The sequence below is a fragment of the Castor canadensis genome, chromosome 5, assembly GCF_047511655.1.
Source record: "Castor canadensis chromosome 5, mCasCan1.hap1v2, whole genome shotgun sequence".
Classification (NCBI taxonomy): domain Eukaryota; kingdom Metazoa; phylum Chordata; class Mammalia; order Rodentia; family Castoridae; genus Castor; species Castor canadensis.
This window is the reverse complement of record NC_133390.1, coordinates 159,459,858-159,487,744: the sequence shown is the minus strand read 5'-3', so window position 1 is coordinate 159,487,744 and position 27,887 is coordinate 159,459,858. Positions and strand designations below refer to the sequence as shown.

The 27,887-nt window shown below is 42.0% G+C and overlaps 2 protein-coding genes across 2 annotated transcripts; one reads left to right on the top strand and one right to left on the bottom strand.

Annotated features, from left to right (window-relative positions):
• Positions 1–973: 973 nt before the first annotated feature.
• Romo1 (reactive oxygen species modulator 1) lies at positions 974–3,045 on the bottom strand. Its single transcript, XM_020158007.2, has 3 exons — positions 2,903–3,045; positions 2,582–2,712; positions 974–1,167 (listed from the first exon to the last, which is right to left on the bottom strand). Exons 2-3 carry the CDS (start codon positions 2,710–2,712, stop codon positions 1,059–1,061), a joined length of 240 nt encoding a protein of 79 aa, XP_020013596.1. The 5' UTR covers positions 2,903–3,045; the 3' UTR covers positions 974–1,058.
• Positions 3,028–26,683, top strand: Nfs1 (NFS1 cysteine desulfurase). The gene is made up of 13 exons (XM_020158005.2): positions 3,028–3,162; positions 3,951–4,063; positions 4,852–4,968; positions 5,905–5,988; positions 9,112–9,264; positions 15,490–15,583; positions 16,256–16,390; positions 20,573–20,730; positions 21,139–21,244; positions 21,564–21,645; positions 22,272–22,355; positions 23,149–23,238; positions 25,952–26,683. Exons 1-13 carry the CDS (start codon positions 3,066–3,068, stop codon positions 26,013–26,015), a joined length of 1,377 nt encoding a protein of 458 aa, XP_020013594.1. The 5' UTR covers positions 3,028–3,065; the 3' UTR covers positions 26,016–26,683.
• Positions 26,684–27,887: the final 1,204 nt, after the last annotated feature.

The window sequence follows — 27,887 nt, the reverse complement described above, 5'->3', positions numbered from 1 at the left end:
ATTTTCCAGATCTCTGCCTCCTGAATAGGTAGGATTACAGGTGTGTACCAGTGGTGCCTGGCCACAGCCCTGTTTTTTTGGGTAGAGACTTAACCACCGTGTTCTCCCTCCATCATTGTACCAAGTCCTGTTATTCCTTTGTAGAGAGCCAGTGACTTTCATAGTTAATGTCATCTGCTGAAGAATGTCCCATGATTGATCCAGCACCACAGAAAAGCTTGCTTTGTAAATGTCAAAATGTTAGAATTTAGTTGTGTAGTATGTTTAGAAATGTTTAAAATGGTTACAATCAGTGAAATCCCTCTTGGTAAACTCTTAGGAAAGCTTTTCTAGCTGTCTTCTGGTGGTGTCCCTAATTCCTGGTGCATCTCTGTCCTTGTACCCTCAAAATACTCTAGTTGTATTATAATGCCACCTTTTCAAGTTCTGATCAAGAAATACTTGGGGGGCAATGCAGGTCAGTCAGGAAATAACCAAGGCCTCTGTGGGGGCTTGGCAGGTGAGGGGCACTTGCATTACTATAGAAGCTATCTCCTGTCAACCCAATTAACAGAATTTTGTGGAGGATCATAATTTTGCACCATTGAGGACTGGTTAGAAGGTCACCTGGAATTTAGCCATTAATGGAACTACAAAAGTGGCTGTTTCAAATTAGTTTCACAGTGGACAAATTCTACATTTTCAGCTGAAGCCAGAAGAACAATCTCAGAATGTACAATATTGTATTAGAACTACAAGTTAAGACTTTGTTTTTTAAAACTTTTTTTTGGCAGTGTGTGATCTGGAAGAATGTAGACCTCTTTTTGCCTTTAAAACCGATAAAAGCACTAAATTACAAAGTTGAATTTATTAATAGAGAAAAGGTAACAGTCACCTTGAAAGTTTCTAAATTTGGGTAATGACACCAATCCTAATTAGTTCACCTTTTTAATCTACAAATCTTTGGTCAAAATGGTTAATAACAGGCTGAGAATGTGAAGCAAAGACTTCGTTTTATTATAGTACAAGGGCCAGGATGGATGGGAAGGTATAGATGTAGCAGGGAATTACTGCCCTGGTTAGCAGCGAATCCCCATTCCGATGGCCATGAATGTGCCAAAGGTGCCGCCACTCTGCATCATGGTTTTCCCAATGCCGCCCATCAGCTCCCGACCCCGCATTCCGATCCTGAGGAGGAAACCAAGATGGGGCCATTTGGGAACAAAATTACAGGGAAGAGTATTAACGTCCTCTTTCCAATCTACGTTTGTAATGTAATAATGATTTCAACATTATTAGAGTCTGACAACCCATCTCATTTGCCTTTCGTGGATATTATCTCTTCCTATCTTGGGTAAATAATGAGGAAAAGAATAGGACTTTCTGCTCAATGTTGGGTCAACTGCCTTCACTATGTGGGAGGCAGCAGATACAGTAGAAAGTACATGGATAGGAAGACCAGTTTTTCATGGTTGGTTTTGCCTCCAGGGTGTGTGTGTAAAATTATTTTTTTGGTGGGACTTTGGTTTGCACTCAAGACATCCTTCTTACAAATCAGGCGCTCTACTGCTTGAGCCACACCCCCAAGTCCACTTTGCTGTGGTTATTTTGTATAGAAGAGTCTCCAGAATATTTGCTCTCAGTGGCCTTAAACTATGATCTTCCTGATTGTAGCCTCCCAAGTAGCTAGGATTACAGGCATGAGCCACCAGCGCCTGGTTGACATTGGCCTTTTCTTTTGGAGACAGACTCTTGTATGTACTTCAGGCTGTCTTGGAACTCCGGATTCCTCTGCCTCCCCTCCACACTGCTGGGATTAGTGTTGCTACCATGCTGCCTGACATTTGTCTTATTGATGGTTTCCTAGTATTAACGATTTTTGAAGTTTCAACTGGGTTCAAAATTCAGCTCTACAGATTACAGGCTTTGTCAAGTGTAATATACATAACTGTTTTGATCATTTTTAGCACAGCGTTTAACAGACTGCTCATTAAATAGAATTTGAAATCTTGAAAAGTAGGACATTCAAAGGAAAATGTCCTCCCACAGTGTATACACTTCTTTGTTTGCTTTTTGGAGACACGGTCTCACTATGTAACCCATGGTAGACTCGTACTGTGGATCATCTTGTTTAGGTCTCCCGAGTGTTGGGGATTACAGACGTGCACCATCAAGCCAGGTTTTAGAGTGGTTTATCTGCTTCATCACGACATCCTGCTCCCAGGACAGTAAAACCGCTCAACAGTTTGTCTTATTCGCAATTGGAAGTAAAAATTACAGCAGCAATAGGAATAGCACCACTTAACTAAGCACGTACTGTGCTGATTTCATTCTTACAAAGGTGGAGGTAGTGTTACCGTCCTCACTTATACTTGAGGAAACTTAGCTTCCAACTTGCCTAAAGTCTCTGAACTAGTAGAAGGGTCAAAAAGCCAGGTAGACTCTAGAGTCCACATTCCTAAGCACTGCGCTTCCAGCTGAAAAGCAGTAGGAAACGCCTTCTCGCTCGTTAGAGGACAACTGGAAAGCAGTGGGCTCTATTCGGGTTCGGGTCGGAGGAAATCGGGAAGTCCCGCCCAGAAACCACCGCCCGCGCCCCTACCTGAGACAGGAAAAGGTGCCGAAGAGCGCCCCGGCCGCCATGCCCACGGCGCAGCCCATCACAAATCCCATCTTCACGCGGTCGAAGCAGCTGGGCTGAGACTGTCCGTAGGGACCCACGGCCACCGGCATCTGCGGGGTGCGAGGGACAGGAAAGTGCGGGCCCAGCCGCTAGTCCGGAATTCGGGCGGGGTGGGGATCCGGCCCAAGGGTTCGGGGAAATCAGGGAAGGAAATCAAACTGTAGCCCAACTCCGCCACCCCCTTCGCATTCGAGACCCGTAGCCGCGCGGCGCCACTGGGCGCGGGCCGCCCCTTCTCACCTCACTTTTGGCCTCGGCTGCTCAGTCTGCGTCTCAACACGGAAAGCAAGGCGGAGGGCACTCGAGGCCCGAAGGATCGCTTCCGGAGCGCGAGAGAGTTACTTCCGGGAGCCTGGGGCCGAGGACCGCAACCCCTTCGAGTAGTGGGTCGGCTGCTGGGAGCATGCTGCTACGAGCCGCTTGGAGGCGGGCGGCTTCGTCCGCCATGGCTGCTCCTGGACTGAGGCCCGCGGTGCCCACCCGGGGACTGCGCCTGCGCGGTACGCTCCCGGTCCCCCGCGTTGCCACCCTCCCGGGCAGCGCGGACCTTTCCCCATTCCTGAGTTTCCCAGTCCGGCCTGGCTGCGCAGACCCTCCTGACATGTCTTCAGACTTTGTCAGGCCTCACCCCTCACATCCTGGCCTTCACGCCCCCACAAGCCCTGGAGTCTCAACCTACAGACTTCTGGGCAGTCGTTAAAGATGCTGGTCGAGGCTTCTGTGCAGCCAGGAACCGTTGGAGAGCTCACCTGCTCTGTCTCTACATTGCTTCTAGTTTTTATTTTTTGGTGGGAAAGCAGCTTGAACTCAGGGCTTTGCACTTGCAAAGCAGTCACTCTACCGTTGGGCCACGCCTGCAGTCCATTTTTTGCTCTGGTTATTTTGGAGATGTGGTCTCGTGTATTATTTGCCCAGGGCTGGCCTCCAAATGTGATCCTTCCGATCTCAGCCTCCCAAATAGATAAGATTAAAGACGTGAGCCACCAGCGCCCAGCGTCCACATTCCTTCTAGATGGCTTTGTCTTTTACAGCCGTCCTCACTGCCTTTTAGACAATTTGAACACTGCCTGCAATGTGCCCCCTCCAAGAACTCTGTGTCTCTATTCCTTTTATCTTTTTACAGCCTGCTGGGGTCTCCATTGTTTCCTTTATTTTGAGATTCCACCCCAGCATTTCTTAAACTTCTCCTGTCACCTTCACCCAGCTTTGAGCTTCTGCTGTCTTGGATGCTGTGAGTCCATAGTTACACCCTTTCTCACTTGGCCACTCCACTCCATTTTTTTGTCAGTTGTAGATCTTACTCCTCAGACTGCTGTTCCCTCAAATACAGCTGCTGCTGTACAGGAGGCAGAGTCAGTGCTGCGACCTCTGTATATGGATGTGCAAGCCACAACTCCTCTGGTAAGGATGGAGGGACAGCTTTTCTCTAGGCTGTTTATAAGAAGTTAAAGGTTAGAAATGAAAATTCACAGAAAGACTGGATGCCTGTACTAGTGAGAGTCATTAAGTGTGCTGGGAAAAGCAATGAACTAGGAAGAAGGAGGCTTAAATTCTGGTTCATTAGAAATGGCTTTATTACTTATTAGCTGTTGACCTTGGTTAAATCACTTTCAGTACAAGCACTAGAGTATAAGTTAAAAGCTTAGGCTCTGGAAGTGGCTGGACTGGCACTTAGTAAATATGTAGTAAGCAACTATTAAATGGGTTAAATGACCTACAGCTACCTGGCATATGAAAAATACTACTACTATTATTATTATTATTAGATTTTGAAGACTGAACCCAGGGCCTCATGAATGCTAAGCACACACTTCCACTGAGCTACACCCCTAGACTTGATTTTCTTCTATTAATACAAGTTTTCACCAATATGTGAGAAGAGATGTTTGCTGTCTCTGTCATGTCTCAGCCACTCATGAATGGAAATACCTGCAGAAACAGTTGTCAGAACAAGACAAAGTTCATCTATTACCTAAGGGAATGGTAGAAGAATATGATTGAAGATGGTTTGGGAGTAGGAGTATATTAGGTTGATATTTAGTACCTGAGGGGATGGAAGAATGGGGCCTAACCTAGGCAAGTGTCTGAAAGGTTGGGAATGTGTTGAAGCAGGATGGGCAGTTCCTAGGGATAGAGTGGGATATGAATTGTCTGGGCTTAAGGAGGCTCATCTGTCTTCTTGTACTCAGGACCCCCGGGTGCTTGATGCCATGCTTCCTTACCTCATCAACTACTATGGGAACCCACACTCTCGGACACATGCTTATGGCTGGGAGAGTGAGGCAGCCATGGAACATGCTCGAGAGGTTAGTGTAGAGGTTTAAGGCTTGGAGTTCAGAGGTTCAGTGGTCTGTGAGAGGCATTTCTTTCTTGATAGAAGGGATGGAGGTGGAAATGATTTTGAGTTCTTTTTAGAAGATATTCAGGGAGTAGTCTTGGAGTTTGACCACATGTCTTTGATTAGTTCCCATATTTCCTAGCTAAATTAATTTGGAAAAATTATCTAATTTGTCTAAGCCTCAATTTCCTCATATTTCAAGTGAAGAATGCAGAAGTTCCTACTCTGTAAGGTTATTTATTGGGTGAATTAAATTAGACAATGCTAGTAATGTTTATTAACACATCATCTATACATAGTAAGACAGAGCTCAACAAGTGCATTTTGAAAACCATATTATTAGCTGGGTGCCAGTGGCTCATGCCTGTGATCCTAGCTACTCAGGAGGCAGAGATCAGGAGGATTTCAGTTCAAAGCCAGCTTGGGCATAATAGTTTGCAAGACCCTACCTCGGAAAAAACCTTTACAAAAAAGGGCTGGTGGAGTGGCTCAAGGTGTAGGTCCTGAGTTCAAACCCCAATCCACAAAAAAAAAGAAAGAAAAAAGTCATTATCACCTCATATACATATTTGAAAGTCGGTAAGGGCGTTGGGATTGAACCAAGGGCCTTGCACTTGTGGTAAGCACTCTCACATGTAATACCCAAGCCCACTTAATATTCTTGTTAGTCTTCTTTCTTGGGCTGTTAAAGAAGATGGTATTCAAGATGTAACAATCTGTCCCTTGTCTGATCCTAGTCAGGCCTAGAAGTGCAGAGCATCCTCCTGGGCAGTCAATAGAATGTAGTCCTCTGTTCTTCTTGCTCCAGTGCTCTGTCCCAGTTATATCTGCATCCCAGCCATATCTGCAGCCTCATTCCTGCCTGGAGAAATGATGTTATGTGTCTTTGTTTTTTGACTTGCAGCAAGTAGCATCTCTGATTGGAGCTGATCCTCGTGAAATAATTTTCACTAGTGGCGCTACGGAATCCAACAACATAGCGATTAAGGTAAGAGAAGGCAGGTTGGGCATATGGCTCAATGGTAGAGTGCTTACCTAGCATGAGCAAGGCCTTAGCATCCAGTCCAAACTTAGGAGAAGTAAATAAACAAATGAATAAATAAATAAATAGAATAGTAAGAGAAAGGAATCAGAAGGCACGTATGTAGGCCTTCTTAATTTTGAAGGTTAGTGTTCCTTCATCATTTGGACTCATACATGTTTTTTTCCATCTGCTCTCCACCCCCACCCTATTGTGAAGAGAAAATATTTGTTGCTTCCTTCAGTTCTTTGCAATCTACTATATCTTAAGTCTTTGCTCTTACTGATGTAAGTTGTTTTTTGTTTTTTTTTTTAATTTATTATTTTTTTTAAATTTTATTATTCATATGTGCATACAAGGCTTGGGTCACTGATGTAAGTTTAGTGGGGTAGATTGGATAAGAAAGGAGGTGACTTTCAGGCGATTAACCGCTTAGTTTTTTGGATGACAACTATGTAAGAGAGTAGATCATAGTGACTGAATGAACCCTGTTCTCTATTTTTTTTTTCCTCTTTTTGGTGAGACTCAGGTTTGAATTCAGGGCTTCACACTTGTAAAAGCGGGCACTCTAATGCTTGAGCCACATCTCCTTTCCTCCCTGTTTTGTTTTGTTGTATCTAGTTAAAATGAAGTACAGAATCACTTACACTTTGGTATGTTTCTCAGCTTTTGTTACCAGCTTCACTTTTACTCTTACAGATTTGATTTTGGGTTACCGTCCAATAGTTTTCCCTTTTTTTTTTCAGTACTGGCGTTTGAACTCAGGACCTTGTACTTTTATTTAGGCAGGCCACTTTTCTTTCTTTTTTTTTTTTTTTTTTGGTGGTATGGGGTTTGAATTCAGAATCTCATGTTTGCTAGGCAGGCCCTCTACTGCTTATACCACTTGCCAGCCCTTTTTTTGTGTTGGGTATTTTCAAGATAAGGTCTCTTGAACTGTTTCCCTGGGCTAGCTTCAAACCTCAATCCTCTCGATTTCTGCCTCCTGAGTAGCTATGATTATAGTTGTAAGACAACTGGCACTGGGCCAGTTTCTTTCTTTCTTTCTTTCTTTTTTTTTTTTTTTTTAACCCTGAAGTTCTGGGACTTGAACTCAAGGCCTACACCTTGAGCCACTCTATCAGCTCTTTTTATGTTTGTTATTTTCGAGATAGGGTCTCTCAAACCATTTTCCCAGGCTGGCTTCAAACCTCAATCCTCCTGATCTCTGCCACCTGAGTAGCTAGGATTACAGGCGTAAGCCACTAGTGCCTGGCCTTCTCTTTTCTTTCTGATCATATTTGTTTACAAAATTTTTCTCCATTTTGAAGTTACTCTTTGCTCTGGTACCCTCTGTAGGCCTTCACTTGGTCACTCATTCTGGGATCAGCCATTCTGTCTTTGGGACATTGCTTGATGCTAATGTAAGAAAAATTCCAGTCTTGGTAGTCATGTTGATGGTCTATAGAACATAATCAAAGATTCTTTGAATCTTTGGCACCAAGTTTCTAAAAAATTGTGGCTTCGTTATGTTCAACTTTGGCTCCACCCTATCTCACCATCTTCTCTCAACAATGCTGTCAGTGTTGGTTTTTCTGACCCTGTTCTAAGTTACCTGACCTTGACTGAGGTCTGGATCGGCTCTAGTCATCAGTACTCTGCCCAATCCCATTAGCAGGAAGGTGTTCCTTCTTGGACTTGAGAGACTACAGAGTCCTTCCAAAGGTGGGTATGATTTCTTTAAAGGGGAACATTTTTAAAACTTCGAAAATAAACTAGAGGTGTTGCTCAAGCAATAGCACTCCTGTTTTGGAAGCGTGAAGCCTTGAGTTCAAACCCCAGTCTCCCTAACCGCATCCCCCCCAGACACACACCACAAAACTTTGAAAATGTTTTTTTTGGAAATTAACAGAGATCCCATACCTAGAGATCAAGTATTGGTTAGAATAACCTTGATGGTGTACCTCTTAGTGTTCTGTATGGATAGATAAATATCTGTCTGCCACTAGAGAATTCTACTTTATATAGAATGTTTCTAAGGTAGACAGTTGGGGGAAGGGAGAACATCATTTAAGTTACATTGTTAATAAATAGTAACAGAATTTTTATTTTTGTCTTTGTTTTGTTTTTGGCTGAACTCAGGGCCTCAAGCTTGCTAGTCAGACACACTACCACTTGAGCCACTCCACCAGCCTTGTTTTGTATTGGTTTTGGAGACTAGAGACTCATGAACTATTTACATCCGCTGGCTTCCAGCCCCAATACTCCTGGTCTCTACTTCCTGAGTAGTTAAGATTATAGGTATGAGCCACTGGCTCCTGACTTGCTCCATAAAGCTATTCTGTTAATTATAAACTAATTCTCTTTACTATTATTCTGGGGGGAAAATAATCACATATGAATTTGCTTTTTCTTTTGTTTTCTTTTTTTTTCTGGTACTGGGGCTTAAACCCAGGGCCTCACACATGTTAGGGAAGTGGTCTCTAACCTGAGCCATGCCCCACCTTTTTTTTTTTTTTTTTTTTTTTCTTTTTCTGAGACAGGTTCAAGTCTCTTGAGCCCTGGGTCTGCAAACCCATGTAACTGCAGTTGGCTGTGCTTGTCTTTTCTTTTATTTTTAATTGTTATGCTGGGGCTACATTGTGGCATACAAAAGTTCTTACAATATATCAAATATGTCATACTTGAATTCACCTTCTCCATCATTCTTTATCCTCCCCTCCACTCCCCATTGTCTTCTTAAATTAAATGCATAGTTCTTACTTCTCTATTTTTTATAATAGTTGAATAGTTGAAATTACAGGAATTTTTTTTTTTTTTTGGTATTATTATGGTTTGAATTCAAGGCCTCATGCTTGCTAGGCAGGTACTCTACCACCAGGCCATATTCTAGGAATTTTTAAGCTATCTTTATTGTTGCTTTTGATATTAAAAGTATCACATATTTGGCTGGAAAATCTAATAAACGATAAAGAATGTCTTTAGCATGCTCAAGGCCATCAGTTCAATTCATAGCACCAAAAACAAAAAAAAGTCTTTTTATAAATGGATTGAATCACTGCTGTCTTTCTGAGTATGTTCTCCCTTTTTTTAACCATCACTGATTTTTAGGGTGTGGCCAGGTTCTATAAGTCACGGAAAAAGCATGTGATCACCACCCAGACAGAACATAAATGTGTCTTGGACTCCTGCCGTTCATTGGAAGCTGAGGGCTTTCAGGTCACTTACCTCCCAGTGCAGAAGACTGGCATCATTGACTTAAAGGTAGGAATGCCTCTTGGCATGAGGGGTGAAATAGGAGGATCCTGGCTTTATCCTGTAAATTTATGTCTTCAGCTTTACCTGGAGATTGAAGGTTGATCTAATGGTGAAGGCAGGGCATAGAGAAATAGGCCTGGCAGAAAAGGAGATTTTTGTTTCCCTTAAGTGTGCACTGGGGCTCAAGTGGTAGAGTGCCTGCCTAGCAAGCATGAGGCCCTAGTTCAAACGTCAGTCCCACCAAAAAAAAAAAAAGGATATTATAGACTGATGGAGTGGCTCAAGTGGTAAAGGGCCTGCCTACCAAGCATGAGGCCCTAAATTCAAACTCCAGTACCACTACCAAAAAATAAAAAAGGTATGTACTATTCTTCTTTACTCTGGCGGTCTTGTTTCTTACTTTGTTGGTGCTCTCTAGTTCGTATGAGAACCACTGGGCAGGAGTGAAGAGTGCCAGAGACTCATATAGTGGCAGAGCTCTGACCTCCTTCCATTGTACTGATGCCTCTTGTCCCCCTAAAAAAGGAAGTGTGGGGACTGGGGGTGACGCTTAGTTGTAGAGCATTTGCCTAGCATGTATGAGGACATGGGTTCAATCCTAATCACCACCAAAACAAAGAAAAAAAATCACTAATAGGCTTGAAGTGGTGCAGCATGCCTATAATCCCAGCACTTAAGAGGCTGGGAATCCACCTTGGGCTATTGAGACCCTGTCTCAAAAAAGAATAAAGGCTGGGGCTCATGCCTATAATCCTAGCTACTCAAGAGGCAGAGATCAGGAGGATCATGGTTCAAAGAGAGCCCAGGAAAATAGTTTGCAAGACCCTAACACAAAAAAGGGCTGGAGAGTGGTAGAGCACCTGCCTAGCAAGTGTGAGACCCTGAGTTCAAACCCTAGTATGAAAAAATAAAGCAGGTATAGTTTTGTTGCATATTACCCTTTTTGGCCCATTTTCTTATATGTCCGTTGTAGATATAGTACATGCAAACAACTTGTCCACCAAATTTTGGATGCCAATGTCCGTAGACAAATTCTAACATGTAATTTGTAGACAAAACCCTTACTCCAAACTGTTTTTTTTTTTTCATCATCATCATTTTTCTCATCTCACATTCATATCTAAGACTACTTACAAAGTTTCTGGAATTATATTTTTCTCTCATTTCTTTGACTGGATTGAATCCTGAATCTCAGCTACCTCTGCACTTGAGCTCTGTTCCCTGAACTAGACCTTTAACCATCACCTTCTAACATGTCCTGTACATCTGCACCAGACTTTATTCCTAAAACACTCATTTCATCTTTTTTTTTCCTCTACTCAAAAACCTTGGGAGATTTGCCTGATATTCACATTTCTTTTTATTTTTTATTTTATTATTTTTAAAGTGGTTTTGTTTTTTCTATTAGTAGGGTTTGAACTCAGGACCTCACACTTGCTAGGGAGGTGACTTACCACTTTAGTCAAGTTCCCAGTCCCTCAGTCCCTCTCTCTTTTTTTTCTTTTTTGTGGTACTGGAATTTAAACTCAGGGCTTCTAGCTTACCAGGCAGGTGCTCTACTGCTTGAGCCATTCCACCAGCTCTTTTTGCTGTGGTTATTTTGGAAATAGGATCTCATTTTTTCACCAGGCCAGCTTGGATCATGATTCTTCTATTTTAAGCTTTCCTTGGTCACTGGGATGATAAGCTCACACCACCATCTCCAGCTGTTTTCTTTTGAGATGGGATCTTGTAAACTTTTTTGCCCAGACTGGCCTAGAAATACAGTTCTTCCAATCTCAGACTCCTGTGTAGCTTGGGATGACAGGTGTGTATTACTGCAGTAGCTACTGATTGAGATGGAGTCTTGACAATTTTTTGCTCTGGGTTGGCCTCAACCCACAATACTCCCAATGTCAGCCTCCAAAGTAGCTAGGGTTACGGGCATGAACTCTGGCACTCAGTTCTCAATCCATTTTTGAGACAAGGTCTTACTTTGTAGTCCAGAATGGCCTCAAACTCATGATTCTTCTGCCACAGTCTCCTGTGTGCTGGGCTTACAGATGTACACAACGATGCCTGGATGTAAGGGCTGGAGGCATGGCTCAAGGGAGAGCACTTGACTAGCAAGCACAAGACCTTGAGTTCAAACCCCAGTACCACCATAAATAAATAAATAAATAAATAAATAAAACAATAAAACATTTTTAAAAATAATGAGCTGGTCGTCAGTGGCTCATGCCAGTAATCCTAACTACTCAGGAGGCAGAGATCAGGAAGATCTCAGTTCGAAGCCAGCCTGGGCAAATAGTCCCCGAGACCCTATCTCAAAAAACCCATCACAAACAAAGGGCTGGTGGAGAAGCTCAAGGTGTAGGCCCTGAGTTCAAACCGCAGTACCACAAAATAAATAAATATCTAAAAAAAAAATTAGCGACTGGAAAAATTAGTGACTCAAGTTGTAGAGTACCTGCCTAGCAAGCATAAGGCTCTGAGTTCAAAGCCCAGTACTGCCACAAAAAAAAAAAAAAAAAGATATATAACTCACATTCAATAAGATTAAGCTTTAAAAATGAATAACTCAAGGGCTGGCAGAATGGCTCATGTGGTAGGAGAGCCTTCCTAGCAAGTGCGAAGCCCTGAGTTCAAACTCCAGTGCCATCAAAAAAAAAAAAAAAATGTTCAGCTGGGTGCCGGTGACTCACATCTGTAATGCTAGCTACTCAGAAGCAGAGATCAGGAGGATTTTGGTTTAAAGACCCTGTCTTGGAAAAACCCATCACCAAAAAGGTGGGGTGGGTCATGAGGCCCTGAGTTCAAACCCCAGTACTGCAAAAAAAAAAAAAGTATAATTCAGTAGTTTTTCATGTGTTCACATATTTGTGCAATAATCATCACTGGGTCTCAGATTTCTGCCTTGATTGGCCTGGGCCATGCTCTTCCTATTTACATTTCCCATTTAGGCTGGAATGACAGGTACTACCATCACACCCAGCTTTTATTGGTTGAGATTGAGTCTCACATACTTTTTTCCTTGGGCTGGCCTTGAAACTGAGATCTTCCTGATCTCTACCTTCCCAGTAGCTAGGATTACAGGTGTGAGGACTGCACCCATCTCAAAACGTATTTTTTTGTTTGTCCTTTGTTTTTGCTTTTTGTGACAGGGTCTTACTATAGCCCAGGCCAACCTCAAACTCTCCATCTTGTCTCAGCCTCCCAAGTCCTGAGATTGCAGCCATGGCCATGTGCACTCAGCTTGTGTATCCTTTCAGTTTTTTTTTTTTTTTTTTTTTTAAGACTTAACTTTTTTTTGTTGTTTCTGGGAATTGAATCCAGGGATTCATACATGCTACGTAAGAACTCTATCACTGAGCCATCCCCAGCCTGTATGCTTCCTTTTAAGAGTTTTATAGTTTTAATTCTTATATTTAGGCCTGTGATTTTCTTGAATTGATTTCTGTATATGGTATCAGGTAAGGGGTGAACTGCATTCTTTTGTATGTGGCTATCCAATTTTCTCACCATTTGTTGAAAAGACTGATTTCTCCCAGTCTTGGCTCCATTGTCAAGAATTAGTTAACTATACTAGGCACTCGTATTTCCAGCTCCTTGAATGCTAAAACAGGAGGATTACTTGAGTCCACAGTTCAAGGCCAGCCTGGCCAACATAGCAATACCTTGTTTTTAAAAATAAGTAAATAAATGAATTGAGTATACATTTTTGTATTTCTTTTTTTTTTTTTTTTTGCAGTACTAGAGTTTGAACTCTGGTCCTAGTGCTTGTTAGGCAGGCACTCTACCACCCCACCAGCTTGGCTTTATTTCTAAACTCTCAATTTTGTTCTAGCTGTTCATCTCTCTTTATACCATTATTACGCTGCTTTAATTGCTTTAGCTGTGTAGCAAGTTTGAAACCAGTAGTGCCTCTTTTTTCAAGATTGTTTTGGCTATTTTGGGTTTCCTGTAACTCCATATGAATTTTAGGTTCAGTTTTTCTTTTTTTTCTTATGATCGTGCTGGGGTTTGCTTGCTAGGCAGGAGTTCTACCAGTCCTGTTTTGTGTTTGGAATTTTTGAGATAGAGTCTCACAAACTATTTACCACTGACGCACAGCTAATATTACCTTCTTAACAGTATTAAGTCCTCTAGTCCATGAAAATAGGATGTTTTTCTGTTTATTTAGGCTTTTAGTTTCACAATTTTCAAGTGTTCAAGTCTTATAATTTCTTCTTTAGGTTAATCCTAAAGAATTAGGATGTTTTGTCCTTTGGATGTTATCATAAATGGAATGAAATTGTTTTATTTCTTTTTGTTTCAGATTGATCATTGCTAGTATATAGAAATACAACTGACTTCTATTTTTTTTTCTTTTTTACAACTGACTTGTATATTCAGTTTGTATACTGTTTGGTGAACTTACTTATTAGGTCTACATATTTTTTGTTTATAGGCTAATTTAGGGGGAGGGATATTTTATATATGATTATGTCATGTGCAAATTGTTGCCAGACATAATGACATGTACTTATACCAGCACACCAGAGGCTGAGTCAGATGAATTATGAGTTCAAGGCCAGATTGGGCCACATAGTGAGACTCTCTCCAAACCAAAACCAAAACCAAACAATACCAAAAACCCTGTCTCTAAATAAATAAGTAATAAAAACTTATCTCAAGACCCAGCTCTCAGACTAAGGCCATAGAATCAAGAGATTGAACCTAACTGGGCTATATAGTGAGTTTGAAGTCAACCTCAGCTATATAATGAAACCTTGTCTCTAAATAGGCCAAATAACCCAATTCCTAGGAAATCTCTTTGGGTCCTCCAATCCCTTCTGATCTCTTCTCTAAATATCCTCAACACTGAAGGGTTTTTTACTTCTGTGCTGTATGTGTATATGTCTCTCTCTCTAATAAACTTAAGTTTCTTGAATACTAAGAGTCCATATTTATTGATTTTTATTTTTCATAATACTTAACATAATGTCTCTTTCACTTTGTATTGTTTTTAAATTACTGTATATTAATTTATAAAATAACGAGTTTCACTGTGATGTTTTCATTTGTATATATAACATACTTTGGTCAGATTCATCCCCTATTGCCCTTGCTTGTCCCTCCTCCTGCCTGATCACTTTGTATTGTTTATTATGTCCTATGGCCAGGCAGTGGGGATGGAGGGATTAATAATTCAGGGTAATCCCTGTCTTCAGGGAGATCAGGTTCTAGGGAAGGGGAGAGTTAATATGTAAACAAACATATAAATGAAATAATTAATGAGGTGATAGGAAGGAAGCACATAAGAAGTTGAGAGGAACATAATGTTGAGCATCGCCATTAGGCCAGTGTTGGGGAATAAATATTGGTGGAATCTGACTTTCTTTTTCATTTTTGGTGGCACTGGGGTTTGAACTCAGGGCCTTGCACTTGCTAGGCAGGCACTCTTCCTGCTTGAGCCATTCCCCCAACCCTCTTTTTTTCATTAAACTTTTTATTTTTAAATAATTTTATATGCACATGAACGTGTGTGTGTGTGTGTGTGGTTGGGGGGGTGGGTACTGGGGCTTAAACTCAGTTCCTTGAGCCAGTCTACCAGCCCTCTTTTGTATTGGGTATTTTCAAATGGGGTCTCAGGAATATTTGCTCAGGCTGACATCGAAAAGCAATTCTCCTGATCTCTGCCTCCTGGGTAGCTGTGATTATAGGTGCGAGCCACTAGCGCCTGGCTGCACATAAAGTTTTAAGAGACACTACAGGGAAACTTGCAAAGCAGGTGCTCTACTGTGGTTATTTTGGCAGTGGGTTTCATGAACTTTTTGTAAAGGGTGGCTTCAAACCTCGATCCTCTCAATCTCTGTCTCCCAATACCCTGGCTGGCACTGGAGTTTGAACTCAGGCCTTCCACTTTCTTGGCAAATGCTTTACCACTGGAGCAAGTCCCCATCCCTGTCAACCTGTTTTTTAAAATGGTTTTACCATTTTATATTCTTACCAGCAATGTATGAATAATGCAGTTTCTATGCCCCCTCACCAGCATTTTGTGTTGTAATTTTTTTTTTTTCAGTGCTGGAATCAAATGTAAGGTCTTATACATGTTAGTTAAACGCTATACCACTGAGCTACATCCCCGCCCCCTGATATTTTAACTACTCTGATAGGGGGATGGTGATAGGCCCCTTTTCATGACTAAGGTTGCTTATGTTCTGATTTAGGAAGGGCTTTCTTGGCACTATATAATTTCCTTATTCTTAGGAACTAGAGGCTGTCATCCGGCCAGATACCTGCCTCGTATCAGTTATGACTGTGAACAATGAGATTGGAGTCAAACAGCCCATTGCTGAAATAGGTGAGTATATCAGGTTAACCCTAACTTTTGCACACAACTGGGGTCTGTCTGAGGGAGCAAGGTTAGACTGGGAGCTCTAACACTTTACAGTGCAGTGAGGAAATCAAGGGAAAGGTTGCTTAAGTACCTTGTTCACTGACATTGTAAATAGCACAGCCAGTATTTGAATCCAGGTCTAGTACCTTTATGTTTTTCGTTTGATTGAAGTTGTTGCCAAAAACAACAACAATGAAAAAGTCCTCTACTCTTTTTCCCTTTTACCTTTTCCCCTTTAGAATATTTATTATCCCCACTTAGAATTTGCTCTGTAATCTTCTTATGCATATTAGCAAAAAGATCTGTTAATATCTCCTTTTAAATCAGAAAGGATCTAAAAGGTAATGTGACATTGAAGGAACAGTGCATAAGAGGAATATTTGATTTGGTACTTTGCCCTTGATCTTTAGAGGAAGAAAGTTGAGCAAGAGGGAGACTGAGAAGGAGGAATGGAGGAGGGGGAAGGGAAGGAAGAAAAGAAAGAGGAAAGGGATAGGGAAGGGGGGGGCAGAGATTTACCATAATATTAACAAAGTTCTTTACTGTGGCTAGAGACAATTCATGGTGCACTGTGGGACCACTGTCAGTTTACTTACAAACACTGTGCTGTGTTCTTCCCCTGTGTTATTTCTTTAGGGCAGATTTGCAGTTCCAGAAAGGTGTATTTCCATACTGATGCAGCCCAAGCTGTTGGAAAAATCCCACTTGATGTCAACAACATGAAAATTGATCTCATGAGCATCAGTGGTCACAAAATCTATGGTCCTAAAGGTGCTAGCCCCTCCTAGAGTTCCTCTTCTATGAACCTCTGTAATGTACAGAGCAACATTCTTTGAGGCCTTTATTCCTAGCATGTTATTTTAGCTTAGGGGAAGTCTATGGGCTTAAACATTTCTTGGGGTTTGTTCCTAGAAGACTTAGTACTCTGTGTCCCTGTTAGTCTCTCAAGGCTACCTGTCTGTTCCCTATGGTCCTATTGGCCCGGGAATGTTTCCAAGCTTGAATTCCATCTCTTTTCCCCAATGCTAGTATTGTCCTCTGTTATGGAGGTAGCCATAAAAAAGAAACAATTCTGTCTCTGGAGTGGGAGCCTTTACTGAATGTGCCTATGCCAGTACACATTCTGTGTCTGCAGGGCATCCCATTTGCATGTATACCCTGTGGAAGACGTATAGTAAGTTCAGAAAGGATGGTAAGTGACTGCTAAGGGTTCCCAGAAGTTGTAAGCAGTGTTTTATGAACTGTTCTTCCAGAAAACCCATAGATACTAAATAAAATGTTGATTTCTTTTTTTTTTTCCTCTTCTCTTGTGTCTCTCTCCCTCCCTTCTTTTTTCTTCTTCTTTTTTTTTTTTTTTTGGTACTGGGGTTTTAACTCAGGGCTTTGTGCTTGCTTGCAAAGTAGGCACTCTACCACTTGAACCACGCCACCAGCCCATTTTGGTCTGGTTATTTTGGAGATGGGGGTCTTACAAACTGTTTGCTGGAGCTAGCCTTGACCCGAAATCCTCCCAATCTTAGTCTCCCAACTAGCTAGGATTATAGGCATCTGGCTCTTTTTTTTTTTTTTTTTTCATTTTTCTTTTATTATTCATATGTGCATACAAGGCTTGGTTCATTTCTCCCCCCTGCCCCCACCCCCTCCCTTACCACCCACTCCGCCCCCTCCCTCTCCCCCCCCTCAATACCCAGCAGAAACTATTTTGCCCTTATTTCTAATTTTGTTGTAGAGAGAGTATAAGCAATAATAGGAAGGAACAAGGGTTTTTGCTGGTTGAGATAAGGATAGCTATACAGGGCATTGACTCACATTGATTTCCTGTGCGTGGGTGTTACCTTCTAGGTTAATTCTTTTTGATCTAACCTTTTCTCTAGTACCTGTTCCCCTTTTCCTATTGGCCTCAGTTGCTTTAAGGTATCTGCTTTAGTTTCTCTGCGTTAAGGGCAACAAATGCTAGCTAGTTTTTTAGGTGTCTTACCTATCCTCACCCTTTACTTGTGTGCTCTCGCTTTTATCATGTGCTCATAGTCCAGTCCCCTTGTTGTGTTTGCCCTTGATCTAATGTCTACATATGAGGGAGAACATACGATTTTTGGTTTTTTGCTGGCTCTTTCTTTTTTTGAAACAAGGTCTCACTATGTAGCCCAGACTGGCTGGAACTCTCTCTCTCGCACTGTACCTCCCAGTCTTGCCTCAGCCTCAGTGCTGTGAGTGCAGGTATGCACTACCATGCCCAGCTTTTTTTTTTTTTTTTTTCTTTTGTCAGTTCTGGGGTTTTAACTCAAGGCCTCATGCTTCCAAGGCTTGAGCTACACCCCAAGCCCTATTTTTTTCTCTTGTGGGACTGGGGTTTGAACTTGCAAAGCAGGTACTCTACTGCTTGAGCCATGCCTTCAGTCCATTTTGCTATTATTTTGGAAATGGGGCTTCAGTTACAAAGCAAGAGCTCTGCAGCTTGAGCCACATCCCCAGTACTGAAAAACAAAACAAAACAAAAAAAGTTCATTCAAGCTTTTCCATAGTGGAATATGTCATTCAAGGTAACTTGAGCTGGGCGTTGGTGGCTTACCCCTGTAAATCCTAGCTACTCAGGAGGTAGAGATCAGGAGGATCGAGATTTGAAGCCAGCCCAGGCAAATAGTTCATGAGACCCTATCTCAAAAAAACCCATCACAAAAAAGGACTGGTGGAGTGGCTCAAAGTGTAGGCCCTGAGTTCAAACCCCAGTACTGAAAAAATAAATTAAAAAATTAAATGCAGTAGAGTACTTAACATTATTGTAAAACCAGTATCCTTCATGATAAATTTGGGAACCACAGTCTTATTTTTTATGATACCTCTATTTAATGCTTAAACAGTTTTTCCACATGGGAGATTAACTTTACCAAGTACTCATTTTATTCAAAAACCCTTGACTGCTTAGTGAATATCTTTGCATACTCACCTTCATACTTTTGTACAAAATTCCATAAGTAGGTTTAGTGAGTCAAGGTTATACATATTTTTAAGTATTGATAGATATTGAGAAATTGAAGTAATTCTTAATACCATTCTGATACCCTCATTCTCTTATTTTCCTTTAAAGTTTTTAATTTTAATTTTATTTAGAATAAGTAATACATTCACATGACTCAAATTTCAAAAGCTGCTAAAAAAGCACACAGTGAGAAACTTACCTCTTACCTATCTGGGGAGGTTATTTTGGGTATTTTTCTTTTTCTTTCTTTTTTTTCTTCTTCTTTTTCTCCTCTTCCTCTAACTGCCCTTCCTTCCTCCTACCCACTGACTTTTCTTGTTCGCCCACTGTCCCCTCCTTTTCTCCGCTTTATGACCTCTCCTCCTCCTGCCCACTGTTGCCTCTTTTCCTACTTCCTGTGGATGAGGCTCTGGCCACAGGACTCCACCCCAGGCTGCAGAGATGGGGGAGTTCCCTGCCACATCAGAGTAGGGCTGTTGTGGCTGGAGACCAGGCTTTGAGGGGGTAGTCCCCATGATAACTGGGTGGTCCCTATCCCCACTGTCTCATCACATGAGAGGCAGTGAGTTGAGGAGTTGTTGGACTACAGGAGGGAGCAATTTCTTTAAAACCCTATTTTTGGATGAGGCATGGAGAAGGAGGGTGTTAAAATGTCATATGAATAACTCATTGGCAGTGGACAAGGAAACAGGAAGATTCGTATTCTCAGCAAATCCAGGCAAGTCCCTTAGTTTCTCCTTGAACCTTAGAGTGACTGACCACAGGGGACTGGAGCAAAGACCCCAAGAAGCCTACTGGTCTGAGCACTACTGGCCTGGGCATCAAGGTTTCAGAGATACTGGAGTGGCTCAAGTGGTAGAGTGCCTGCCTAGCAAGCAGCAGCCTCCTCTTCTTTTTCTCTTTTTTCCTTCTTTCCCTCTTCCCTCCATTCTTCCTTTTTGCCATTTTTTGCAACAGAATCTCTGTGTAAGCCAGGCTGACTTCAACTGGAGATTTTCCTGCCTCAGCCTCCTAAGTGCTGGGATTACAAGAGTGTCCACCATACTTAGCTTTTTTTTTTTGGAAGTTCTGGGGTTTGAATTCAGGGCCTCACACTTGCTAGGCAGATGCTCTACCACTTGAACTATTCTTCCAGCTCTTTTTTTTTTTTTCCTTTTTAAAAAATTATTCTCATTATGTTACCCAGGCTGATCTAGAACTCCTGGTTCAAGCAATAGTCCTGTCTCAGCCTCTTGAGTACTTCAGACTGTAGGCACTTGCCACGATACCTGGCTTGGGCATTTATCTAGAATTATTCTATGCATTTATAAAAATATAGTACTTTCCCTCTAAATGATAGCATATTATATGTTCTGAAGTTGCTTTTTCATTTAACAATATATCTTACATTTTTTTTTTTTTAGACTTGATTGAGATTTTGCCTGTTTTCTTTTTCTTTTTTTGAGACTCAGGTCTCACTATTTAGTCTAAAAATGCCCATGCCGGCATTGAACTTGCAATCCTCCTATTTCTGCTTCTTTACAAGTGTGGGCTACCACACTGTATGTAATCTAGCTTCAGTTTTCTAACAATGTGATCTTACAGATTTTACAGTGTTAGTACAGAATGAACTTCCTCATTCTTTTATACACTTGCTTGGTATTTCATTGTATGGATATTTCATTTATTTGATATTCCTCTGATGATAGCCAAATTGTTTCCAATCTTTTTGCTCTTTTGAATAGTGCTGCAGTATGTGACATTGTTTCATTCATGCTTTGGAAGCTACTTTAAATCATTATTCCTACTGGAGGTTACCTTTCTGATGTTGAACAACTAAATATTATAGTTTACTGCTATTTCTTTTTCCCCTGAACTTTATTTAGAAAAATTTAAGCAGAAAATTTGAAATAGTATTTTGATTCTTTTGGGAAGTGTTTGTTTTGTTTCATCTGTATTTCCCTGTTTTCTCTTTTATAACAAACTTTGCTTCCCAGGGGTTGGTGCCATCTACATCCGCCGGAGGCCCCGTGTGCGTGTGGAGGCCCTGCAGAGTGGAGGGGGTCAGGAGCGGGGTATGCGGTCTGGGACAGTGCCCACACCCTTGGTTGTGGGGCTCGGGGCTGCATGTGAGGTGGCACAGCAAGAGATGGAGGTATGTGGAGAGCAGTTCCCTTTCACAACTTCTTCCCCTGTACTGGGTCTCCAAGTTAGTGGTGTCTCAGCATACCTGAGTCAGATCTCTATTGGAAAAGGAATTTCCCCATTCAGGTGCTGCCTCTTGCTCTGAGGGAGGGGTCAGGGCTCTAAAACCCATGACCTGTTAGAAGTCATTTGCTTATTTGTTTCTTGGTTGTTGCAATGCTATGGGTAGTTACTGAGCACCTTTTGCATACTGGGCACTGTACTCAGTGCTGTAAATACATTGGTCTTTACCTGTATCATAGGATGGTGATTGAATCTGATACATAATCACTCCTGAGTAAGGAAAAAGGGCTTCTTAAACTAGGTTTTAGAGCTGGTTAGTGGTCACTATGTTTAGTTCTCCCCTGCTATGCCTTAGTACGACCACAAGCGGATCTCAAAGTTATCAGAGAGACTGATACAGAACATAATGAAGAGTCTTCCTGATGTGGTGATGAATGGGGACCCTGAACAGCACTACCCTGGTATGGACATGCCATTTTTTGGGGGCGGTGGGGACAGGATGCAAGGAAGGGACTGGGGTTTGAACTCAAGGCTTCGCACTGGAGAGCAGGCACTCTATTGCTTGAGCTACCCCTCTGGTCCATTTTGCTCTGGTTATTTTGGAAATGGGGTCTTATGAACTATTTGCTGGGGCTGGTCTCAAACCACTGTCCTCCCAAACTCAGCCTCCCGAGTAGCTAGGATTATGTCCAGTGACTGGCTTGGATGTGCCCTTTTGATCCCTATTCTGGTAGAGTCAGATTCGAGGCCCCTATCACAGTGTTTCTTTCTCTTCTGTAGGCTGTATCAATCTTTCATTTGCATATGTGGAAGGAGAGAGTCTGCTGATGGCACTCAAAGATGTTGCCTTATCCTCAGGGAGGTGAGTTGGGCCAGATAGTCAGGAACTCTGGTAGGACTGATCAGCCTGGCTTTTAAAAGCTGTGCAAGTTACTGAGATTTCTGGTATGAAGAAGACAGACACAAGAGCTCTTGATTCATGGTAAAGATCATTTTTTAGTTGGTAGGGCACAGGCTGAGGTTTACCACCCTAGCAGTGCTTCACAGGGAGAATTTGATGCCTTTTGTGGTCCCAGGGCACATATGGATCTGTTCCAGGGTTACATTAGGAATTCTGTAGCAGGCCTCCAGAACTGAACATGCTCCAAAGGCCACCAAGGGTTTAACTGCTCTCTAGGTTGGTACAGATGGTGCCTTCTGTGCTGAAGGAGTGAGGACAAGGTTCTCTGCTGCCTCTTTTTGTCAGATCCATGCTCTGTCATACCTTGGCAGATTCTTATTCAAAGAAGGTTACCCATCCAGAGGAGCTAGGTATATATACCAGGATGTGCAGGACAATATCAACCCTTTAGCACTGCCAGATTAGATCATCTCTTTTGTCCTTATAGTATGACTGCAGGACACTAGGGGGAAGGAGGAAGACTGGGGGTTTGTGGCTAAAAATAAGTGTTGTTTATGAACTGAGCAAGGCTGTGTCTCTCTCTTCAGTGCCTGCACCTCTGCCTCCTTGGAACCCTCGTATGTTCTTAGAGCAATTGGCACCGATGAAGATTTGGCACATTCTTCTATAAGGTGAGTGAGTTGAAGTGCAACATTTTTTTTTGTTTTGTTTGTTTTTATGTTTTTTTTAGTCAAGGTCTGGCTGTGTAGTCCAGGTTGATCTTGAACTCAAGATCTTTCTGCCCCAGCCTCCCAAGTGATGTGATTATAAGTGTGTCCCACAATACCCAGCCAACTGTAACATTTATGAAAGGTTTTTTTTTTTTAATAGCCACAGGGTTTTGTTTTGTTTTGTTTTGTTTTTTTAACAATGCTGGGGATTTAACCCAGTGTCTCATATGATAGGAAAACACTGTCCTAATGAGTTATACTTCCAGCCCAAAAGGCATTCTTTGTTATTGTTCATCTCCTGTTATAGTCTTTGTTAATCTGGTTCTTCTTATCCCTTCTGTTTTTTTGGTACCAGGGACTGAATTCAGGTCCTTGCACCTGCTAAGCACATGCTTCACCACTGAGGTATACCCTTTGCCATTCATTGTCTCTTCTTGATTTTTTGTGAAAGTTTTTGGAGCAGAGTTTCTTAGAATTCACTGAGCATCACCTAGGAAGTTTCTGAAAGATGACAATTTCTGACTCCCACATTCAGACATTCTGCTTTACTATAGGTCTGGAGGATAAGTAGGAAACTTCTCAGATGATTCTGGTGTGTTGATTCACAGGTCACAATCTGAGAAACTCTGGCCTAGAGAGGTAGGACCATGTTCTCTCTGTGGCCTTTGTATAGTAGGTTCTAAGTGAGAATTGGCCAAAAGGATTTCACCAGTGCCTACTGTGATGCACAATTCTTCTTCCGTGCCTTCTTCAGGTTTGGCATTGGCCGCTTCACTACAGAGGAGGAAGTGGACTACACTGTGGAGAAATGTATTCAGCATGTGAAGCGTCTTCGAGAAATGAGGTATGCACTATTATATCAGAGACTTTTTGAAAGAAACTGTAGTGCTGGCTCCTCTCTTGTTCTTAGGTTGTGTTCACACTGCTAGAAACCAAAGTTTGAGAGGATTTTAGGATTTAGAGATTACATAAAGAAAGAACATGGATCTCCTTGAGTACTTGTTTTCACAATATGAAAAGATGTTTCAAAAACTAAAGAAGTAGCTGGGCAGTGGTTACTAATGCCTGTAATCCTAGTTACTGAGGAGGCAGAGATTAGGAGGATTGTGGTTTGAAGCCAGCCCGGGCAAATAAGTTCGCGAGACCCTATCTCGAAAATACCTACCACGAAAAGGGCTGGTGGAGTGTCTCAAGGTGTAGGTCCTACGTTCAAGCCCTGGTACCACAAAAAAAAACAAAACCCTAAAGAACTATCCATGTGTAGTTGGTTCATCCCTTTAATCCTAGTTACTCAGGAGACAGAAATCAGGAAGATGAAGTTCAAAGCCAGCCTGGGCAAATAATTCTCAAGACTATCTCAAAATAACCCATCACAAAAAAAGGCTGGTAGAGTTGCTTAAGATGTAGGCCCTGAGTTCAAACCCAAGTACCACACACGCACACACAAAAAAAACAACAAAGGAACTAGCTGGGCACTAGTGTCTCGTGCCTATAATCCTAGCTATTCAGGAGGCAGAGATCAGGAGGATCTTGGTTGAGGACAGCCTAGGCAAATAGTTTGTGAGACCCTGTCTTGAAAATACCAACACAAAAGAGGGCTGATGGAGTGGCTCAAGTGGTAGAATGCCTAGCAAGTGTTGAGGGCCTGAGTTCAAACCCCAGTACTGCCAAAACAAAAAAAAAAACTAAAGAACTACTTGCATGCTGGTGACTCACATCTATAATCTTAGCTACTTGGGAGGCTGAGATCAGGAGGATTGTAGTTTGAAGCCAGCCAGGGCAAAAAATTTGCAAGACCTGCCCCCATCTCCAAAATAAGCAGAGCAAAATGGACTGGAGGTGTTGCTCAATCGGTAGAGCACCTGGTTTACAAGCATAAAGCCTTGAGTTCAAAACCCAACAACAAAAACAAAAAGAAACCCACGAAGAGCTAAGGCTTAGGAAATACCTTAGAGGTGAGAGTGCTTGCCTTGCATGTCTAAGGCCCTGGGTTTGATCCCCAATGCCACATAAAAAAACCTAAAAATTCCTTTATCTTAGAAATTCTTTTTATTTTTGAGACAAGGTTTTGCTAGTAATGCACATTATGAAGGAGAAGGATAATCAAGAATAGGGTTAAATCAGATAAAAGAAAATTAACTGGTGAAATTAAAACATTATTCCATAGTTCAGGCTAGGTTGTAGCTTAGTGGAAAAGTGTGTGCTTAGCATGCATAAGGCTCTGGATTCAATCCCCAACACCAACTAGGCATGATTGTACACACTTGTAATCCCAGCACTTGGTATGCTGAGGCAGGAGGATTGTGGGTTCAAGGCCAGGGTACGCTACATAGGGAGACACTGTCTCAAAAAAGAAAAACAAAAATTCCCATAGTTATAGCACATAATATCTAGTCTGGGAACATTATCCAAGATTCTGAAGGGGATCAGAGCTTAACAGGTTTCTCAGTAGCAGTGCATAGTTCTTACATGCATGAGACAGAATATTCAGGCCTAAGATCCAAGAGGTCCTTTTGGGTCAGAACTGGAGATGCTGGAAACAAAATCCAACTCTGGGGACATGAATCTGGCAAAATTGGGTAAGGGCACTCATGCCCAGATGATTTAGAGCTAAGCACCAGGACTGAAGAGTAGATCAAAACTCAGAAACAACTGCCTGTAATCCCAGTACTCAGGAAAATGAGATAGGAGGATTGTAAGTTCAAAGCCAGCCTAGACTACATGGTGAGTCGCAGACCAGCCTGGGCTACATAGTGAGATACTGTTTTAAAAAAACAAAAACAGAGCTGGGTACTGGTGGCTCACGCCTATAATCCTAGCTACTCAGGGGACAGAGATCAGGAGAATTGCAGTTTGAAGCCAGCCTGGGCAAATAGTTTGTGAGACTCTATCTTGAAAAAAAAACTCATCACCAAAAAGGGCTGGTGGCTTAAGGTGTAGGCTCTGTGTTCAAGCCCCAGTATAGCCTTCCAAAAAACAAACAAACAAAAAACCAACCAAACACACACACACACACACACACACACACACAAAATGCTCATATGTGGTAGCCATTAGTAGAGTAGGTGAAACTTTTTTTTGGTTTTGGTTTTTGTTTTGATGAGACTGTGGTTTGAACTCAGGGCTTCATGTAGGAGCTAAACAGGTGTTCTGCCACTTGAGCCATGCCCTCAGCCTGAGTGGGTGAAAACCTGATACTTGTACTCATTAGGGGTGTTGGTTCCCACAGGAAGACTATGTCTGTAGCCTCTCACAAGTACTATGGGAATATGAAAAATATGACCATGCCTGAAGCTCACTGACTCAGGGTCTCATTGAACTGAGCTTGGGGTGTCTAGTTATTCCTGTTTGTTGGCAGTTGGGGAGAGGCTAAAACTCACCAGGACTTACAGTTATCAGGGAATGACTTTGTTAACCTCTGTGTTGAGGGCCACCAGGGAAAAAGGCAGAGAAGAAACAAAGACATAGGAAGCAAGTCATTGCTCAAGGCTTTGGAGCCAGTGTTGGCTGCTTCCTACATAAGGTCTCACTCATTCACTGTCTCTTCTCTTTGGCAGTCCTCTCTGGGAGATGGTGCAGGATGGCATTGATCTCAAGAGCATCAAGTGGACTCAACATTAGGAGAGTGAGCCTCTGACTTTATGCTGGCCTGGCCCTTCCTGCCTCATTGACCCATGAATGGCCAGGTACTTTGTTATATCCAGTGACTGTTCCATGGTCAAACCTGAATTGGAATAGCCCGGTTGACTTCAGCACAGCCAGTTCCAAGTCAGAAACACAAGGAAAGTACCTTTTCTCAGCCTCAGCTCCTTTGTACAGGAGCTTGGCTCCCTTTTCTTCAGGAGTCTTTCTCTGGTTTTACCGTGTGTGGACATTCTTATCCTAAAGTAGTAGAAATAAATTTGCTCTGATATTGCTGCTGGATATATATGGCCTTCATGGGGAAAGCAAGAAGAAGAAGGCTCTTTGTTCAGGGGCTCCAGTGTTTTATGTAGACATTTGAATCATCACTTCCTGCTGCTCAGCTGGACTGGTTCCTTCAGCAACAAACATGGTCAACTTTGATTTAATCTTTTCATGACTCCAAAGGACATCTCTTTATGTTGACTGTAGAACAAATAGTAGGTTTCTTAGAAGGCTTGTCTCCTTTGTGTTCTCATCCTCCTCCCTTTCTTTTGACTTAATAGAGCTACAAATATCTATGAGTCCACCCATTTTTCTATTAATTTATGTTTCTTTCCTTAAAATTTGTTAATCTAAAGATTGAAAAATAAATTCACGTTCATTTATTCTGTGTCTTTATGAGAGCCCTGGGGAAGATAGGCTCTCACTTGTGAATTGTGAAGACTACCAATTATTTCAAGTCCTGTGCTGGTTGCTCACTCCTATAATCCTAGCTACTCAGGAGGCAGAGATCAGGAGGATTGCAGTTCGAAGCCAGCCCTGGCAAATAGTTTGCGAGACCCTATCTTGAAAAGCTCTCACAAAAATAGGGCTGGTGGAATGGCTCAAGGTTATGGCCCTGAGTTCAAGCCCTTGTACCACCAAAAAGGAAAAAAAAAGAAGTTATTTCAAGAACTGACAGGACCCAGACTTTGTTCTGAGTATTGGGAATACACTAGTTAACAGGACCAAAAAGGACTCATACTAGCAGAGAGATGGAAAATAAGAAGTAAACAAACAAAGACTATTATAGATTGTAATAAGTGCTACAAAAGGAATAGAGTAGCTGGGTGCACATGGCTCATGCCTGTAATCCTAGCCACTCAGAAGGCAGAGATCAGGAGGCTCTCAGTTCAAACTGCCTCAAGCAAAATAGTTTGCAAGACCCTATCTTGGAAAAAAAAAAAACTATCAGAAAAAGGGCTGGCAGAGTAGCTCAAGGAATAAGAGCACCTGCCTATCAAGTATGAGGCCCTAGTTCTAACCCCAGTGCTGCCAGAACACAAAAAGTAAATAAATATTATGAGAAGTATTATGAGGAAATAACAGGGAGAACCTGTGATGCTGGGTTTTCTAGGAGAGCTATCCTGAGGAAGAGTAGTTTTAAGAAAAAATATGAAGGTTGGGTGCCTATTACTCAATCCTGTTGTCCTAGCTACTCAGGAGATAGAGATCAGGAGGATCACAGTTTTAAGCCAACCCCAGGCAAAATAGTTCATAGGACCCTATCTTGAAAATACCCAAAACAAAAAAGGACTTGGTGGGATGGTTCAAATGGTAGATCACCTGCTTAGCAAGCATGAGTCCTTGAGCTCAATACCTGTTAGAGTGTGTTGCATATATTTTTTAGGGCTGGGGACGTTGCTCAGTACTGAAAAATAAATACTTTTATTTTGAAATTTATTTATTTATTTATTTTTGTGGTACTGGGGTTTGGACTCATGACCTTGTGGTTGCTAGGCAGACACTCTAGCACTTGAGCCACACCCCAACCTTGAATAATTTTAGATTTATAGATGAGTTATGTGCCCATCACCAATTTCCTCTAAT

What these genes read in the sequence shown, in the direction of transcription:
- Nfs1 (XM_020158005.2), top strand. Translation starts at nt 3,066, where the DNA reads ATGCTGCTACGAGCCGCTTGGAGGCGGGCGGCTTCGTCCGCCATGGCT. An exon ending in TGCAAGCCACAACTCCTCTG is followed by an intron (nt 4,064 to 4,851) that starts GTAAGGATGGAG and finishes TCTTGTACTCAG; the next exon opens with GACCCCCGGGTGCTTGATGC. An exon ending in TGGCACAGCAAGAGATGGAG is followed by an intron (nt 20,731 to 21,138) that starts GTATGTGGAGAG and finishes GCTATGCCTTAG; the next exon opens with TACGACCACAAGCGGATCTC.
- Romo1 (XM_020158007.2), bottom strand. Translation starts at nt 2,712, where the DNA reads ATGCCGGTGGCCGTGGGTCCCTACGGACAGTCTCAGCCCAGCTGCTTC. An exon ending in GGCACCTTTTCCTGTCTCAG is followed by an intron (nt 1,168 to 2,581) that starts GTAGGGGCGCGG and finishes TTTCCTCCTCAG; the next exon opens with GATCGGAATGCGGGGTCGGG.